Source organism: Macrobrachium nipponense, chromosome 32, assembly GCF_015104395.2.
Source record: "Macrobrachium nipponense isolate FS-2020 chromosome 32, ASM1510439v2, whole genome shotgun sequence".
Taxonomy (NCBI): domain Eukaryota; kingdom Metazoa; phylum Arthropoda; class Malacostraca; order Decapoda; family Palaemonidae; genus Macrobrachium; species Macrobrachium nipponense.
This window is the reverse complement of record NC_061094.1, coordinates 43,794,588-43,812,783: the sequence shown is the minus strand read 5'-3', so window position 1 is coordinate 43,812,783 and position 18,196 is coordinate 43,794,588. Positions and strand designations below refer to the sequence as shown.

At 35.8% G+C, this 18,196-nt stretch overlaps 1 protein-coding gene across 5 annotated transcripts in view; it reads right to left on the bottom strand.

Moving 5' to 3' along the window:
- Nucleotides 1–18,196, bottom strand: part of LOC135207492 (tRNA (guanine-N(7)-)-methyltransferase non-catalytic subunit wdr4-like) — a 46,563-nt gene that overhangs the window by 12,612 nt on the left and 15,755 nt on the right. The window contains exons 2-6 of one of the 5 annotated variants that reach the window (XM_064239297.1): nt 16,453–16,568; nt 8,103–8,306; nt 7,308–7,361; nt 5,817–5,998; nt 3,790–3,947 (exon numbers count right to left, since the gene is read on the bottom strand). In XM_064239297.1, coding sequence (XP_064095367.1) covers nt 3,790–3,947; nt 5,817–5,998; nt 7,308–7,361; nt 8,103–8,176 — 468 coding nt within the window. In that variant the 5' untranslated portion in view covers nt 8,177–8,306; nt 16,453–16,568. Of the gene's footprint in view, nt 1–3,789; nt 3,948–5,816; nt 5,999–7,307; nt 7,362–8,102; nt 8,307–11,620; nt 11,766–11,825; nt 11,983–16,452; nt 16,569–18,196 lie in introns of those variants that run through there. The other 4 variants (XM_064239296.1, XM_064239295.1, XM_064239298.1 and 1 more) reach the window with 4 other exon arrangements.

Below are 18,196 nucleotides of genomic sequence, written 5' to 3'. Positions count from 1 at the left end.
TTCATTAGTATTATTTGATGGAACTTGTAAAGAGTGATCTTTACTGTCCAGATGTTGGCTGTTTGATTGAGATTGAGGGTAATTGTGTATTTCCACTTGTGATGAGGTTAGTTTAATATCCTTTTTAAAATGTTCTCCTGGTGTAGTTGGAGTCTCTCTGGATTGATTGTAATTTTCAATATTTACCTTTTTTCCTTATTAGGTGGGGGGTTCTTTCTAGAATTCTTTTCTTTTGCACCCGTTCGATATCATCATTATTTAATTCTTCTTCTATTGGAAGTTCTTTTCCATGGATAACTGAATCATCTATGTTAGTGGTGGTATTGGTTGTTGTAATATCACTTTTATTTTGTGTTTCAGTATTATTGGTATGAAAATCCAGTTTCCCTGTTTATACTATCTTGTTTGTCATTGTGCTGTTTGATGTCTTGATTTTTAGTCACATTTGAAAAAAGGTGGGGTTTTGGATGGATTGTAACGCCTCTACTTTTTTAGCTCAAGTCTGGCTTCCATGACTGACATTCCTGTCCTATTTATTAACAACTGAAGTTCTGTGTTATATTGGTAAAATGAACACTCCTTAGATTTTGCGTGGATGGGCTAGTCCACAATTAATACATTTTGATTGATTACAGTTCCAATTAGTGGTATGGTCATCTGATGCACAGACTGCACATATAGCTTTATTACGGCATCTTTTGTATGTGTGTCCATACCTTGAGCACTGTGTACATTGTAATGGTTTAGGAACAAAGGACGAACTTCTCTATTTTGTCCTAGAATTTTTATTTTAAATGGTAAGTCTTGGCCTGTAAATTTTAGTTTGGCAATGTTGATGTTTTTACTTTTATCTTTCCTACTTGAAATAGAGTATATTTCTAAATCTGGATATTGTTATATCTCAATTTAGGGAGTCTAGCAATAGTTGTTTTGAAGGAAGCTCCTGCTCGCTATTGGGTAGGATGACTGTACCCTGTACATAATTCAATGTTCGTGGCTTGTAATTATTACCTTTATATTATTTATTTCTGTTATACTTAAAAAAGGCAGTGGACTGCTTTTTATTGGTTACTTGGATAAGCCATTCATTGTCCTTGATGTGTCTGCATTCCATGTCTTTGTGTTGGATATATGTTAAGTAATTTGTTTTCTAGCATCGCTGCTGAGATTTTTGTTGTCAGCTTTGAGGACTAGAAATCTTGACCAATTATCTGGTCCAAAGAGGTCATCAAAATGTACCAATGTGGGATTAAGTCGGTAATTTTTGTTTCTTTTTGGTCTTGTTTATGTATGTTGCTTGTCTATTATGATTTTTATATTTCTGTATTGCTGGGAGGATTATTTGTCTCTAATTCAGAATTATTGTTCATCATTATATATGTTCCATTGTTACGATATTGGAGTTTTACCAATTTATGTTTGTTTGTTTCTTTTTTATTTATGCACTCTATTTGGTGGTTCTGCTGCTTTACTTGGGAACAGGGTGTTCCTTTGTATCTTTTATAGTACTTTCACTACTTGTGGCAGTACCTAGGAAATTCGGGAGTGACGTGCCAAAGGTCATCAACTGTGCCGTAGTTTTTCCATCATGGGGCCCAGGGGTACTCAAATCATTTATTTCACAGTTCATAAATTTTGAGTTTTTCACAAAAGAAAAAAAAAAAAAAAAAAAAAAAAAAAAAAAAAAAAAAAAAAAAATCTTGAAAAGATATCATTGGCCCTTCGCGAAGTTAAATCTTCTGCCAAAGGCACAAGTGAGAAAGGACTCCAAATGTCCGCATCCCTACCCTACCCCAAAAGGGGATGGCATAACATGATTAGTATGGCCCAAGTGTAAGCAGAACCAGCTTGCTAGGACTAAGAGTTATTATGTTAATACAATTATCCCCATCCTAATCACATTATGGCAAACTGGATAGAATGCCGAGAGTTCTATTCCTAGAACCAGGCCCCCTGGAATCCGTGGTCCAGCTCCACAGAATAGTTCCGCCTGAAAAACAGGTCCGAACATTGTCGGGTAGATGATGGATCTACCACAGTTCTCACTATTAGCTTCGGATTTAAACTCCACGTTAAGCCATGATATGTTTTCTCATTTATTTGCTTTTAAAAATTTTGGCAAAAAATGGAAAAGTCCACATAAGTTTACTCGAAAATATATAATAGTTATGGACTCTTGGGTTCGAATCTGGGAAGAGATTCCTGAGGTTCGAGAGCCACTCACCACGTCAAGGTGGTCCAAAATGAGGGGGACACGTTCTGGATAAGTGCATTGCTTCAAATGGAGAATACTTTGAAGGTGATAAGACTGTAAACATGTAACAATAACTGAATAAAATTCTATGACACAATTCAGGTTACTTTTGGGTCCCCCCTCGTATTACTGTTACAAGTTTCTCTCTCTCTCTCTCTCTCTGACGTTTTGCCCAGATCTGCCAGGGCATGGTCACAGCGATGGTTGCTGGAGGACTGAATCTTAGTGGTGAGTCCTTCGCTATATAACATGGTCGTGTGGGCGCTCACGGATGCTCCTGCAGGACCCGGAGGGTGCTCGACTTTTCATTGGCTGGCGGCCAGGCGTCGGAAACTCTCGAGGCGCGTTGATCTTCTCAGGTGTGTTGCATCACCTGGAGCCGGGTTTTCATTGGCTGTGACCGTGGTGACGTAACTCCTGGTATTTCTACCAACCTCTTCGATATTGGTCCCGTCCTGGGCGCTGGCGTTCTCGTCTGAAGGGGGGGGGGCTGGGTCTTCCTTACACAGGTGGGCAGCAGGAAGGGTTCCTGTGTCGTATTAAGGAAGGGTTTTTGCTCGAGGATGAATAATGCCTCAAGGAGGCGTAGGCGTCGCTGATCGGGGGCTCTTCCAATTATCTTTGTGTGGTTTTTTTTTTACGATATCCTCACGCACGACATAACATTTAGGCAATCAAGCCAAGCACTGGGGCATTTTTAGTCATTTAGCAATGGCTTAATAACACTGTGCACAGAAGAATGTAAATGCTATGTAAATGCAATAGTTATTTTGCTTAGACTGAGTGATGACAAAGCACTGTACTATACATACAATTTTGAGTGCTGACAATCATCTTTTTGTGATGATCAGTTTTTCTGTTATAATATTTGTGATGATTAACCATGATTAATTTCAGTAATTCTGGAATAAACAAGGACATAAATTCTAAAAAGCTAGACAAAAGTTTCTACTGACAATCTTCTAGATTTTCATAAAAAGGACACTGGAAACTTTTTTTTGCTTTGTCATCCATGCCTTGGTACATTTGCTAAGTACTCGAGTAAGTAACCTATTCCTTCAACAAGCCTTTCAATTCCTAACTGCCACAAAGCCATAACTGTGTTTGGTAATGTACTGTACATACTTGGTATGGTCTATGAAGTTATTATTCATGTCATGATACTCTTTTTGGAGTTTTTCAGGGCAAAATAATTGCACTTTATTGTGGTGTGTTTATGACTAGCAAAACAAAAAACAAAAGGTCATAATCACAACACAACTTTGAGTTGAAAATTGTTGAAAATTACTGTACTCATAAATTTGACATAATAACTCAACTTTATATTTCAATGACATTTTAATGCATCACAACTGAACCAAAGGACTTACACATAAAATGTAAAGCAAACTTTAACTGGAAGTTCAAGCAAAAAAGATTACTACTTACCTGCAAATAATAACAGAAATAATGCAGGAAGTGATGCAAAATGAAAATCTAATAAAACGGCATTGCTTTAAATTCAGAAGTCAAATAAATTTGCAAAACTACCATACCACATCCAGCAACATTGATAGATGTCCAAGAAGTGCCTCAGAATCCATTTTGTTATCAGTTAACTTGTCCTCATCACCATTCTTATCAGCAGACTCTGATACATCTTTTAGTGTGGTGTCCTCTTTTAAGGGGAAATGGTACACATCACCAGTCTTATCTGCAATATAAAAAAATCAAATAACTTACCGTTAAAATTTCAAGAATTTAAAGAATTCCATTCTTTAAATAAATCTTTCCTTAGAACTAATTCCCAGTACGCTAAAATTTCAGCCAGCCAGTATTCATGGCATACATAAAACAAGATATAAACAGAACAACATACTTTATAATTGCAGAGTAAAACAAGAAAAACACGGACATTTTAAAGACAAATAAGCAGTCAAAAGAAATTATCTTTTATACAACCCATTACTAATAATATACTCCACTTTGTGTATAAAAGGAAATCCCATATATACAAAAATGTTGGCAGCAATCAAAAGCCTTGGGATCACCTGATCTCCAGCAGCTATGTGGCTCAGTTCCTATATGGCTGCAAGAAAAATGAGGGGTTGGCAAGCACTGATTCTAAGTCATGGGTTTAATTGAAATTTTTTTTTTTTTTAATCATATTTGTTTCACTACAAACCCATTACTTAAGCAGTACTAGAAAGTGTGCTGCTAAGGTCACATTTACTGCCTGAGACTTGAGGGATCCACCTGATAAGCAACATTGAAAAAGCAATACTATGTCTAAGGTGCTGCTGAATAATGACCAACATCATGGCAAAAATATTCTCTTAGACTTTAGAAAAATCTGATCAGAAAGCATAAGGAAAATTGCAACATAATTATGCAACAGAGTAACCTAAGAAGCAGCAATTCCTGAAATCATAAAGACCACAAGAATGGGCAGGTTCTGTGGGCCAAAGCAAAAGGATGATCATCAAAGATACTGGGAAACATAGGTAAGCAGAGAGTAAGCAAGCTAGAACAAGCAGACTACAAAGAGGGAGTCTACCAGCAACCAGGAAGAGTGGGAGAAGTGGCAGGGCCTGAGGTTGTGGATGGAAGACAGGAAGGTCTTTTACTTTCAAAGCTTCTAATGCTGACAGCAGGAATGAAAATTCAAAGGCATCCTAGGCAGAGGCATGCTTTTTTCCTCCCTAGACCGTTAAGATTGGCTCTTTGCAAAACAGGCCCCACTGATCAGTCAACCATTAGCAACAAGTTATTACAAATAAAAAAAGGAGCACAGTAAATTGACATGGACAGCAATTTATTTCAAGAGGGCAGGAATACTCAACAGACTAACCTGGACAGCCTTTGGTAAACTTTCTTAAGCATACCAAAAAAGAAATTACAACCAGCCCAACAATAGCAAAAAGTGCATTGTAAGTACTAATACAAAAAAAAGTACATACTATAGTACAATAAAAGTTGTGAAAGAAAAGGTAACCAATGCTATTATTAATTACAACATTAAGCCAACAGTATAACTGACAGTTAAAAAAACAATGGTTAAAATACAATGCTTAATCTAAAGGCAAATTTCAAACATACCTAACAAACTGTAGGAATAAAGAAATATTATTGGTGCAAAGTCTCAGCTCATTCCGTAAATAGCACAAGAAACACTAAGACCAAAATAAAATGCAAAGGATTTTTATTAATCTCATACTACTCAACTTGCAATTAAAGCTTATTTTTTAAAAGTAAGTTCTTGTAAGCATAAAATAAATTTGGAATATCAATATGCTGACATCCCCCCACCCATTACTTTTTTAATCTATCTCTCTTTACTCCATTACCACAACATATACAAGAGACCAATTATACATATGAATGAAAAATTATTTGCTTGTTTCACTCCACTTGAAGTAAAAATTTACTCCTGTTTATCCATTGAAAATTTAACCTAAATAAATACTGACGATAGAAAAAAATTAGTTAGCAATAAAGAATCAGGGAGACCACAGTAGAGCAAAAATAAAGAAAAATAGCTATTTCAAAGTTAAATATTCAAATCACAAGCATCATGTCATACCTGCAACTAGGAGAGTGGTCGAGTCAGCAGTAATATCAATGGCCACTGGTCTCTTCACAAGGTTATGGGTAAACTGAAGCGTCCAAGTCTGAGTGCACCAAACCGTCACCACTTTGGATTCACATGCCACAGCTAAGTATTTCTCATCTGGAGACAGCTTGATGCTTAAGGCTTTTACCTCACTGTATGAGATAAAAATACTATTTATTATATGAATGGCATCTTTTATCAAAGATCACACCCTTTTAAAACAATTACATTTTTTCAATTACTTTTTCCCATATACAAACCAATTAATTTACAATACCCTTATGTACACCCAACAGGAGAAGAGACCCTCCATATACAGTATACTAAAATCTGTCTTGCTATACTGACATGAATCGAGGCATAAAAACTATACAGAAAAGATTTTGTTGATTTGAGAATACTATTAGGAATATTGGCATGAAGAAATTAGATAATACCAGTCTAAAGTTAATTAAAAACCAGACTAATTTATAATACCTAACTGCTTGTTACTTTGTTATTGTCCCAGAACAACAGATAAACTAATATATATAACACAACAAAATTGAGGCAAAACAATTTTTTATAGTTAGTCACATTAAAAAACTAAAAATTTCCAGGCTCGGGAGGAAAAGGGAAAGAGAAAGACAGTAGAAACTGAAAAAGGCAAAACTAGCATGAATTAACAAAAGACTAAAATTACACCAAAACCATGAGTTCATGAGACTCAGCCAGTAAGCATCAGCCAAAAGACATTACTTTCCTTAAGAGTTAGGAATGGAGTGTCTACGATTTATGAAGCCCAACACAAGTTTGGGCTAATGTAAAGTACAGTAGTATAAATTTATATAGTAAGTTAAACACACCTGGCTTATTTTGGGGGGTTAATGGTGTACACCAATGGATTAAGGTTGCAATGTATGGAAGCCTAATGCAATTTCTCTTCCTGCCACAATATCTCTTCCCTGGAAGACTCATCTACAATGAATATACATGCCATTCTGCTGTTTGTAATTTATATATAACTTCTCACCCAAAATGTACATTTTCCTTCTCACTTAGAATTTTTTAACATTTACCAAAAACTCATAATAACACCAAACTGCTTAAAGGGGCAGAATAATGCAAATTACACCAGCAGATACCAGGTGAAACAATATACTATGTCAACAATTTTGCCACTGTCTACATGAAAGAAAACTAAACACAGCCTGAATGTAATATCATGTGAAGCTCCAGACATGCTCCATTATTCTACTATCATTTATGCAAACCTCTTATTCATGGTAAAAGGTCTTTGCAAGAAAACACAAATTTGTGAATGACAAGAGATTCTAATAGAATATCTTTTACCGCTTACTATGCAGCTAATAGGAACAACTATGTGAGCAATGGACACTACAGACACAAATCAAAACTAATAATCTCTCAACACCATAATGTTGCATTGTTTAAATTTAAAGAATGCTACAGCCAAATTACCTGCCAGGTGTAGTTCCAGTTGATGGTAGATCTATTAATCTCCCTTCACTGTTCCTGAAAATTGAAATTCAAATATAGATAAACATGGTTTTTGAATTAATATACTACTTTTACATAGATATACAAACCTGAAGTCCAAGTAAGAATAACTTTAGCACAAACTGATTTGCTAGTTGAATATTGTGGAGCATGGAGAACTACCACTCACTTATACTCTGTTTTTTTTATCTGTCCATCTGCCTGTGGTGTTTTTGTATGGTAATACTGCGTCCCGGGCTTTAGATAGTTACGCTATAAGTAAGTTTTAGGTAAATAAAAGTATATCTGGGTGTACATTTGCAACTGAAAAGTGTTTTAATAATGTTATCCCAAAACAAAAACACCACAGGCGGATGGACCGATGGAAAAAACAGAGTATAGTTATGCATCCCAACTTTTTCATTCAACTATTAAGAAAACTGCAGGGATGGCTTGAGGTGAGAAATAAGTATATAAAAGACTTCAGGTTTGTATATCTAGAAAAAATAAAATTTATTTTAAGATATGGAAATTTGTTCTGATGCAGTACACATACAACCTGACCCAAAGAATACTTCTATATATCTCTTCATCAAGGTAATTCTCCATGTCACATGTTTTACCTACAAGCAATGCTAATAATTTATGACCTAAATAATGTCACATCATGATGCATACTTAGAGGGTCCACATGTTACATAAAGCTGCTTGTTTTATGAACTTAAATTTTCCTATGCTTTTCATAATGTTTAAAACAATAATATTAGGATGACTTACCCTTTTTGATAGACAAGTATCACTTTCCCACAACAAAAGATGATAAAGTTCTCTGTAGCTTCAATGTACTTCATGTTAATGGCTAGGTTTTCACGGTAACTACATTAACCGACAACAGCTCAACAGAAAATTATACTGTTTATGCTTTCTGTTGGGGCACATCAATTTTTCATATATGGCAACATCACACGCAATACAGCAGATCTGTAAAGACATCTCAAATAAAACCCTTATCCTCATAATTTAGGAATATCAGTACTATTATCACTACAATATCATCTAATTAAACTGAACAAAAATGTTAGAATTGTTAAATCAGTGAGAAACATTAACACACAATTAAAAAATTTGGAAACTTATCTGAATATCTTCACTGTTTCATAGCATGCAAACCATTATTTTACAAATATGTACTGTGCCTTTATTTCCAACCATCACTTTAGACAAGGTATAGTTTAAAATACCTGAAAGGTAGCGATATAAGTTCAACCTCCACCCTTAACACTATGAAAAATGTCGCAGGAAAAGTAACATAAATCTCATAAGAATATCTCATAGGCAAGAGAAAGCAACCACTAAATGATACTTTCAGGTAACAGATTCTATCATCTGAGTAACAGGTAAAGGTGAGGTCAAGGGGAGGATAAGTTAGAATGTATCCTTGTTGAAATAATCTCTGAGGGTAAGGGTAATTTTGTGTTAACAGAGGTGGAAGCCTGGGCCAATGCACACTAGCCTACATTTGTATTGAAGATCTCTCCAGAACACAGACAAGAAAATCTAGAAGAGGACAAGGTGCAAGCAACAGACATCATACTGCTTCCAACTCTCCACCAACAACTGGTCATCTCCAAGTCCCAGATCATGTCACAATCTTGGATGGTCCAAGAAAATACATCAGGTATTCTTAGAACTAAACCTCAGTTTCTCCATAAGACTCAATCCCAGAAGAGGTTAGACTGGTGCCTCTACCACACAGAAGAGAACACTCAATGGAAATCCCAATGGATAAACAGGAAGAGTGGACTTTGGGCATGTCCCTATCACCTTCTTCAGCATCAAAAGACAGAAAGCATAACAAAAGCTAGGTAGTATGAGGTATCTCTAATGTAATAATCCATGTCTCGCTGTAAAGAAAAGTATTTTTGGTATGAACCTTACAAACAATTTGCACAAACAGTCAAAATCCCTTGTTAAAGTCCTTGATACGTATACTGAACAACACAGCAAAAAAAATAATATACTAGTTAAAAAAACCACAGTTCAAGCATCCTTGACATATTGAACAACCACAAGCACACAAATACAGTAATACCTTGGGTTACGAATTTAATCCGTTCCAGAACCTGCTTCGTAACCTAAAAAATTCGTAACCCAAATGGATTTTCCCATAAGAATGTTATAAAAAGCAAATAATGCGTTCCACCCGACCATGAATAACCATTTCAATTCATATTTTTCCATTTATTTTTGTTCACTAAGGTTGAAAATTCGTGTAGGAATTACATAAAATTATAAAATTGAAGAATGAAATTAAATATAACACTAGATTTATATGCATGCACAGTAAAACCTGAACTTTACCTTTGCGAGTGTGGCTGCTGGCTTAACGGAGACGGGAGGAGGGGAAGGGTGAGGAGGAGAGGGTTAGGGCTTGGGGGGGAAATCTCCCTCCGTGAACACTTCTGGAAGACTTTCTGGTTCTTTCTCTAGAGAGCACCGTTCACTACGATCACTAATTTTACGCTTACGCAACACTATGTTGTCTTTCACAATTTTGAAAAAAAATATTTTTCTATGAGCAAATTTTCTACATCGTCGAGAATATAAGGCCGTTGTTTCGTCAATACTGTGACACACCTTTTGATGCTTTACTGGCTTTAAATTTTCTTCCTTTTCTTCAAAATAGTGCAGATCGTTGATTGCGACCGCTTGAAGAATGCTGCAATGTCTTTCACGCACTCGCCTTTATCATGCATTTGGATAATTTCCTTCTCCATTTCGACTGTAATCATCTCCTTCTTTCTTATGCTTTCCTTCTTGCTGCTTGCCTTCGTCATCTTGGGAGCCATTGTCTTTAGTATTTGGGTAATAGTAATGTATAAGCACTATTACGGAAACACAACACGTGCGCAAATCACTAAGCAAATTTGAGAGCGTATCACGGACAGATGCGTTCAATCTTACCGCCAGCGAGATATTGAAAGAGTTATGGTTTAAAAAGTGGTCAAGGGATGCGTAGGAGGAAGTCACGTGACCCTCGTTAAGTTTTGGCCGAAAAACAAAATGCGTTCGCAGATCCACGCTCATCGATGTAAACAAAGCAGGCGTTAAGTTTTGGCCGAAAAAATGCGTTCGCAGATTCCCACGCAGATCCCACCGGCCATCGATGCTAAACGAAAAAAAAGCAGGCGGCCTCCCATGATGGAAATTCGCGCATTCGTATTCCAAGTGAAATTCGTATTCCAGAATGAGGTCGTCACTTCGTAAGTTAAAAAATTCGTATACTAATCGGTTCGTAACCCAAAGTATTACTGTACTAAAATAATCAGTAGTCTAACACAAGGATAAAAAAAAGCAGTTGCATTATGTGACCAAAGTAGTAGGGGGGAATTGTAAATTTGACAGAGCAATTGGGTTACTGACAGGTGAGATGCTTTATCCCATAACTTACATACCTGTTACCATTACTTAAATTATAACCCAGCTTCAAAGACTGAACAAACTGTTACCATACGATATCCATATAAGAAGATAGTTTATAATCTGATTTATTGATTCTGACATTTAATTCCCAAAAACGGTTATTCAACCAATTGCACACATACAAGCATACACACTCATCCAAGTCTAACAATACTGGGGTACCTCAGTAGAAGACCAGTCTTGCGTAAATTGTAGGTTAGTTGTACAGGTGGTTTCCCCAACTTGTTGACTCAAAATCTGCAGCAACTGGTCACCTTGATGAATTTACTACCAGTTCAAAAAGCAAACAAAAGATATATTTCAGGAAGAATGCATCCTAGCCTTGCATGAGGTGCAGAACTTTATTTCCCCTGTTTTTTTTTTTTTTACAATCTGCATCTGTAAGCAGATAGGCTGCTCATCTTTAGCAAACATACTACTACTATTGGCAGGCCTATCAAAAGAAATTGAAAATACTAGGTACTAGGTAGGAAGAAAAACTAGGTAACCACACACAAAGGAGCAGTGAATTTGGACACCTAGCCTAAACTGTAGGATTTGGGCTACCTACTGCTTAAGGAAGGTTAGGTCTGAATACGTAGTTGTATTCCTGCTTTCACCTAGTTTCTGCCAAGCAAAAACCCCGTTTCTCACTATTTAGACCTTGTTCTATGGTAGGGTGATGTCTTCCCATTTTCCGTAGGGTAGTCTAGCCTAAGCCATGTGCATTCTGGCACACTGATACCTAGGTATGCCACATTTCAAAACACGTGGAAATTGAAAGTAAATCTTAGCAAATTGCACATACAGAACAGAGTAGCAACACTAATTACATGGTACAACCCAATCCTTCCTATGGCTTACGGCAGGCCTACAGCAACCGAAACAACGCGGGGTTCTCCAATTAGGTTAGGCTGCAACTTTGTCTTGAACATACGTCTAGAAAAGTGTCACATGAGAGATATCCAGCAATATTTCGGAAAATATGGAATATATCCAAAATAACTTCGTTACATTAATCGAAAATGAAGTTCTTACCAAGAATAGAACAACACAGTCTCAATGATGTTTAATTATACGCTGTTGTTTGCGTATTGCTTCATGTGAAATCAAAAGCTTGATCTCAGTACAATGTAAAGTATACATTGGTTCCAAGTGTGTAAACAAAAGTTTTCCTTCTTCTTCTTTCATTTAGATATATGAGAGCCGTTGCAAGGCACACATGTCGACACTACTTGGCGAATAATGTGACTTCGAGAAACGGTAAATTATGAGAAAGAACTAAAAGAAAAAGAAGCATGTAGGTACTACTTATTAAAAAAACGTAAACAGATCGAAAATAAAAAGTAGTAAAGGCTAAATACCAACTGTCAATTCCATATATAAATATGTAAACAAACTATTCATGTTGATAACTGAAAATATAAACTAAAAATAATATAACAGTAAATAACGACGAAAATAAAAATCGGATAATCGTGATAGGCGGCGGATTCCTGATGCTATCAGTTTTTTATGTATAAAAAATGCATAACACCAACAGGTAGATGTGGGAGGCTTAGAGATGATTGAGAGACATTGGATTAAACGAAAGAACCTGTAGATAAGAGAGAGAGAGAGAGAGAGAGAGAGAGAGAGAGAGAGAGAGAGAGAGAGAGAGAGAGAGAGAGAGAGAAGATTAAGGATAAGGTTGGAGAAATATATAGTACAAGATGGCAAAGCGAGATAAAAGTAAAGAAAAGATTAGAAATATATACCTAAGGCAGCGGTTCCCAAATAGGGGTAAATTACCCCACTGGGGGTAATTTTGCATTTGAGGGGGGTAATGACAGTTTTCATTTTCTAAGGTGCTGTAATATATATATATATATATATATATATATATATATATATATATATATATATATATATATATATATATATATATATATTATATATGCATATATATATACACACATAAATATATACATATTTACGTATATATATATATATATATATATATATATATATATACTATATATATATATGTATATGTATAGGTATATATATATATATATATATATATATATATATATATATATATATATCCATATATATATATGGGTATATATACATATATATAGTATATATATTGTATATATATATTATATATATATGTACGTATATATATAATCCATTCCCACATGTAACACTGAACATTTGCCAGAAGAACCAAATGGACTCGCAGAAGAAATACTTGAAATAAAAGCAAGCAACCTCATACAAATGGAATTTAACTCCATGAAATTATCTTCATTTTGGATTAGCCGTAACAAAGAGTTCCCTCTGGCAAGTTTAGAAGCAGTTAAAATGCTTTTACCATTTGGTTCAACTTACATGTGTGAGGCCGGCTTTTCAGCTCTTTTGACCATCCGAAGCAAAGAGAGAAATAGATTGAACCCAGAAAATGACATCAGATGTGCCCTTGCAAAACTATCTCCTCGCACTACTGAAATGATCTCAAACCGAAGGTGTCATTTTTCACACTACTGAAGATTTTTTTTTAAGTACATATTTATATTTTTTCCTTATTTTCAACTGAAGATGTGATTACTGTATTGACATGAAATTATTTTATTTATTTCCAGGAGAAGTATTTATTAATTTATTTGTCATTTTTCACCCCTGATGAACATTATTTTAATTATATATTCTCTCCATTTATTTTCAACCTTATTATATGTATGCATTTTTTTCAACAGAAGTAATAGTACTTCTTGATATATTTGTTTCAATAATTGAATAAAACGGAAGGTTCAATCAACTAAGAGTTTGTTTTACATTATTCATGTACAAAATAATAGATATGGAGTGGGGGTAACGAGCTTGTTACTAGCCAGGATTTTGGAAAAAGTGGGGTAATGACCAAAAGTAAATGGGAACCGCTGGTCTAAGGCTAAATGACAAAATATAGACATGAAAGGGGAGAGGTAGGAAATAGGCTACGTGATACAGAAATCTAAGACTTAGTCCATCTCCTGGTGAAATGTGGTGATGATAGGAAAATTGAACCAGCCTATCTGGTGTTGAAGAGAAAAGAAACTTCAGAAGTGACAGAGAGGAGATGCTGTTGCCGCTCCAGATTTGTAAAAATAAGCTCTCACTTGATATCAGGAGGACTGAAAATATCAAGTTATTAAAAAAATACAGATTTTTCTATTTTGCAAGTGCTATGGCGGTGTGGATTTGACAATCAATAAGGAGTACGCCTTATAAAATCTCAGACTGTATCTGCAGTAAGTATATGAAGATTAAGTTTTCGGGCCGCGCAGAGCGCCTCTAGTGGAATAGGACCCCAGAATAAAGAGAAGATACAGTAAACAGTAAACTGAAAAGGAAAGTCCTCGGCCTGCCAACTGAACTGAACTGTAGTGTACGTAAAGAATGGAACGGAATATAAAATTTAGGCCAAAAGCCAAGCTGCCTATACGTAAAGAGAACCCCAAACACAAAGGTGATGAAAGAAGTCGAGTTTGTCTGAATGTTTTAGATGCAATTATCAACATATTTTCAAAAGCTGACATGGCAATTGGGGACGTATAAAAAGAATTCTTCAGCGGTACAAGAGAAGGATGTAAAAATTTTGTGTTCCTGTTCCAGTTTGTAATGATAAAAACGGGGATTATTTTAACTGGAAAACTACAGTTATATTGTTCCTTATGATACTTGGCACCTACAGAAAAAAAAATAGAGAACACAGACAGACAACTTTCGTTGATATTAGATTCGTCTAATACGGTGCTAATTATGCAAGATGTTCCCCTTTGGCTTGCAGACAGCTGCGTTTCCTTCCCAACAGTCTATGACCGTCTCATTCCCACACATTACAAATCTCATTGCAGCCCTCTTTTGCTCTCTTTATCTTCGTTTCTTCCAAGACTTTCTAGTCTTGCATCTGTTTCTTTAGTTTTGTCTATAATATCCATACAACCAAAATACCTTTAAACTCCGTGTTTATTATTATTTTTTCATTTATTTATTGCCCAATTCTGTCGCATCTCCGCATTGTTTACTCTTTCAACATTTATTACTCAAATTCATTTTATTAGCCATCTAATTTTCCTTTACACTTACACCCAGTATCGGATAAGTATTACTAACATCAGAACTACCCTTACTCTTCGGAAACAAGTACGGCAGTGATCCTCCAATCCTTCGTAATGACCCTTGTCCTGCCATTACCATACACTTAGTCTACCACGAGATGTCTTTACGACGTAGCCAATGACAAAACAACATCGTGATGCCCCTTTCATGAAGTAGGTAAGGAATCCGCTTATGCAAAATGAGACCAGAACCTCTCAAATGGAGACGGAACAGCGGAACCTTCGCGATACGTGATGTGCTCAGAGTTACAAGTCTGAGGTAAGAAGGCACGTGATCCAAATGCATATTATTATATTTACCCTTCGCGACGTCGACGCGAATGTGATCGCGAGGATTTGCAAGATGCGTGTGGCTCTGAATAAACGGTGTCTGTTACTTCCTAGCAGGTAATGAAAGAGAATAGAAGATTGTTGTTGTTGTTGTTGTTGTTTAAGATTAAGCCAGCCCTTTGCTGGCACGGGCTCTTGCTCCTGGAGCAGCCCGTAATAGCTAAGAAGATTAACTGTCGCAGTAAATAAGAGAATGAACGGCCGCCTTTTCCAAGGCATTGGCTCAGGCCATACACGAGGAGAGCTTGGCATTAACCATGTATAGGAGGAAGAGCTTCTAGGCGCAGAAATTCACAACGTAATTGGCAGAAGAAGAAAGGGAGCATGGGAACCATTTGACCTGGAAACGAAGGGACAATTTGGGTAGAAAATGAATTGACATAAATCAAATGGTCAAGGTTCATTTAATATTCATATGAACACGTGAAATAGAATCCCTTAATGGTACAGATACAGGGACTAATCCCTTCGTGGTAGAAGGGGATGCCACTCTTTAGAGGTACAGCTAAAATGAGTCTATCGCAATGTGTAAGAAAAAAATGGGAAGGGAGGCTTTAGTTATAAAAGAAAATTGGAAACTAAAGAGACAAAGTAGAAAATATTGGTCCTGGGCATTGACGAGAGAGAGAGAGAGAGGAGAGAGAGAGAGAGAGAGAGAGAGAGAGAGAGAGAGAGAGAGAGAGAGGGAAAATATATTTAAGAAGCACTGAAAAATACTTTTATAGGCATGAAACAAAAGTAAATGAAATCCCACTGCAAACGCAAGAAAATGAGATGTAAACAATGGCAGATGAATGATGCCATTGAATACATAACACACAGGAGGTATATTTCATGATTTTTGTATAAGAAAAATTATTTGGAACCGCCGTCTATGTAGCCATTTTGATAGTTTCTGCGAATATGAAACCACTCGCCTTCCATGTTGAATTATAACCATTTCTATCTACATGAGACCACAATATTCTTATATTATTATTGTCATTTCTACTAATGCCAAAGGTGATACGAAATAACATGATCTCGTGTAAGTAGCAAATGGTTATAATCCAACAAATTATACGTAAGGGAGAATGGTTTCACGCTTGTAGAAACGATCAAAATTGCTGAATAGAAAACGGTGGCATTGCAAAGAAACATCATTAGATTTCTACCAATTCAAATAAATATCAAAGAAAGCGTAGACATACCAGTGACGTCACAGCCTTCCGACAGTAAATAATTTCATCAATTCCTTAGCAGATGCCCAGAATGTCAAGCGACGTCCGTGGGTGTCAGGAAGTCAGGGCAGCATCCCCGACATCGCCTTCCGGATGAAGAAAAAAAAATTAAATAAATATATAAATAAATAAAATGAAATAAAGGAAAATGTGATGTAAAGATTTTCATCGAATAAATCTTTGGTGTGATCCAGTTCCCTTCAGAATGTGTCACGCATCTCACTGACCTCATTAAAAATCGTCCGCTGAAGGCCTGACAACTTATAATCGAGGAGGATTGAAGCCATTAATTTTTTGTTTTTTACTTTTTTATTTACTTAAATGGTGACGTAAACATATTCATCGCGTTTGCTTATCTTGGTTATGCTCGTAGTCTGTTTAAAATTGATCAAGTTAATTGTGGACGTAATTATTACTTGAATAATAATAATAATAATAATAATAATAATAATAATAATAATAATAATAATAATAATAATAATAATAATAATAATAATAATAATAATAATAAGGATATGGGATATGCCAGTGGAAATTGTACCCATATTCATAGGAACACTAGGCACGATCCCAAGATCCCAGAAAAGGAATCTGGAAAAACTAGAGGCTGAAGTAGCTCCAAGACTAATGCAAAAGAGTGTGCTCCTGGAAACAGCGCACATATAAGAAAAGTGATGGACTCCTAAGGAGGCAGGATGCAACCCGGAACCCCACACTATAAATACACCCAGTCGAATCGGAGGGCTGTGATAAGGGCAACCCCCCCCCCCCCTCCCATAAAAAAATAATAATAATAATTACGACAGTCATAATATTACAGTTGCAACGTACTCTTAATGAAACTTTTGAAACGAAAATCTTGTCCCAGAATTTTAACGCTAAAATCTAACAAATCTGCAATTTTCCTCTAAAGAATAAATTTTTTATCCAGTAACAATATTTTACAATTACCATTATTGCTGACTGCCATAAGCCCTACTATTATTATTATCATTAATCAGATATCAGTATAATTATCTGTGAAATCTATTAAACATCTTGAACACCATAACAGCTTTAAATCTTCGGTCAAATATTTAGAAATCAATTTTAGTCATCTGATACACTTCACTTTTGTGAATTCTTCAAAAGAGTAATTTCAGTTCAGTCTCCGATATTCCTTTCAGCTCCACACGGATTGATGAAGGCTTAGTCGAATGGCACAAACAACTCTGCTTTGTGGTTTTATGATTCCTCAGTAAAAGATTCATTTACATATTATCTAATCCACCGTTTTGAAGATGGTCGAAGGCTTCGAAGTGACGCTGATTTCCCAGTAAAAGATCCATTTATACATATTATCTAATCCACCGTTTTAGAGAAGGTATACAAACCTTTGAAGTGACACATAAAAATGGACAATCTTAAGTGCAGGAAACTGTAAATTTTATTCTTTGATATTCAGAATATTCCACGTGCAATTTCTTTTCGGGATTTTTGCAAAATTCGCGGCCTCAAAATAGTTTTGGTAACATTATCAGGGGACCATTGGGAGATGGGGGTGGGGGGTACCTTACAGTCAAATTAAATGAACTTTTTGGTCGCTATGACATATTCAGATTAAAATCCAAAATCTTTGAGTCATGTGACCCAATACCATGATATCGCCACCGCTTAATCTGAATACAAATTGACGTCAGATTAACATCTTTTACTTGCAGGATTATGTAGATGG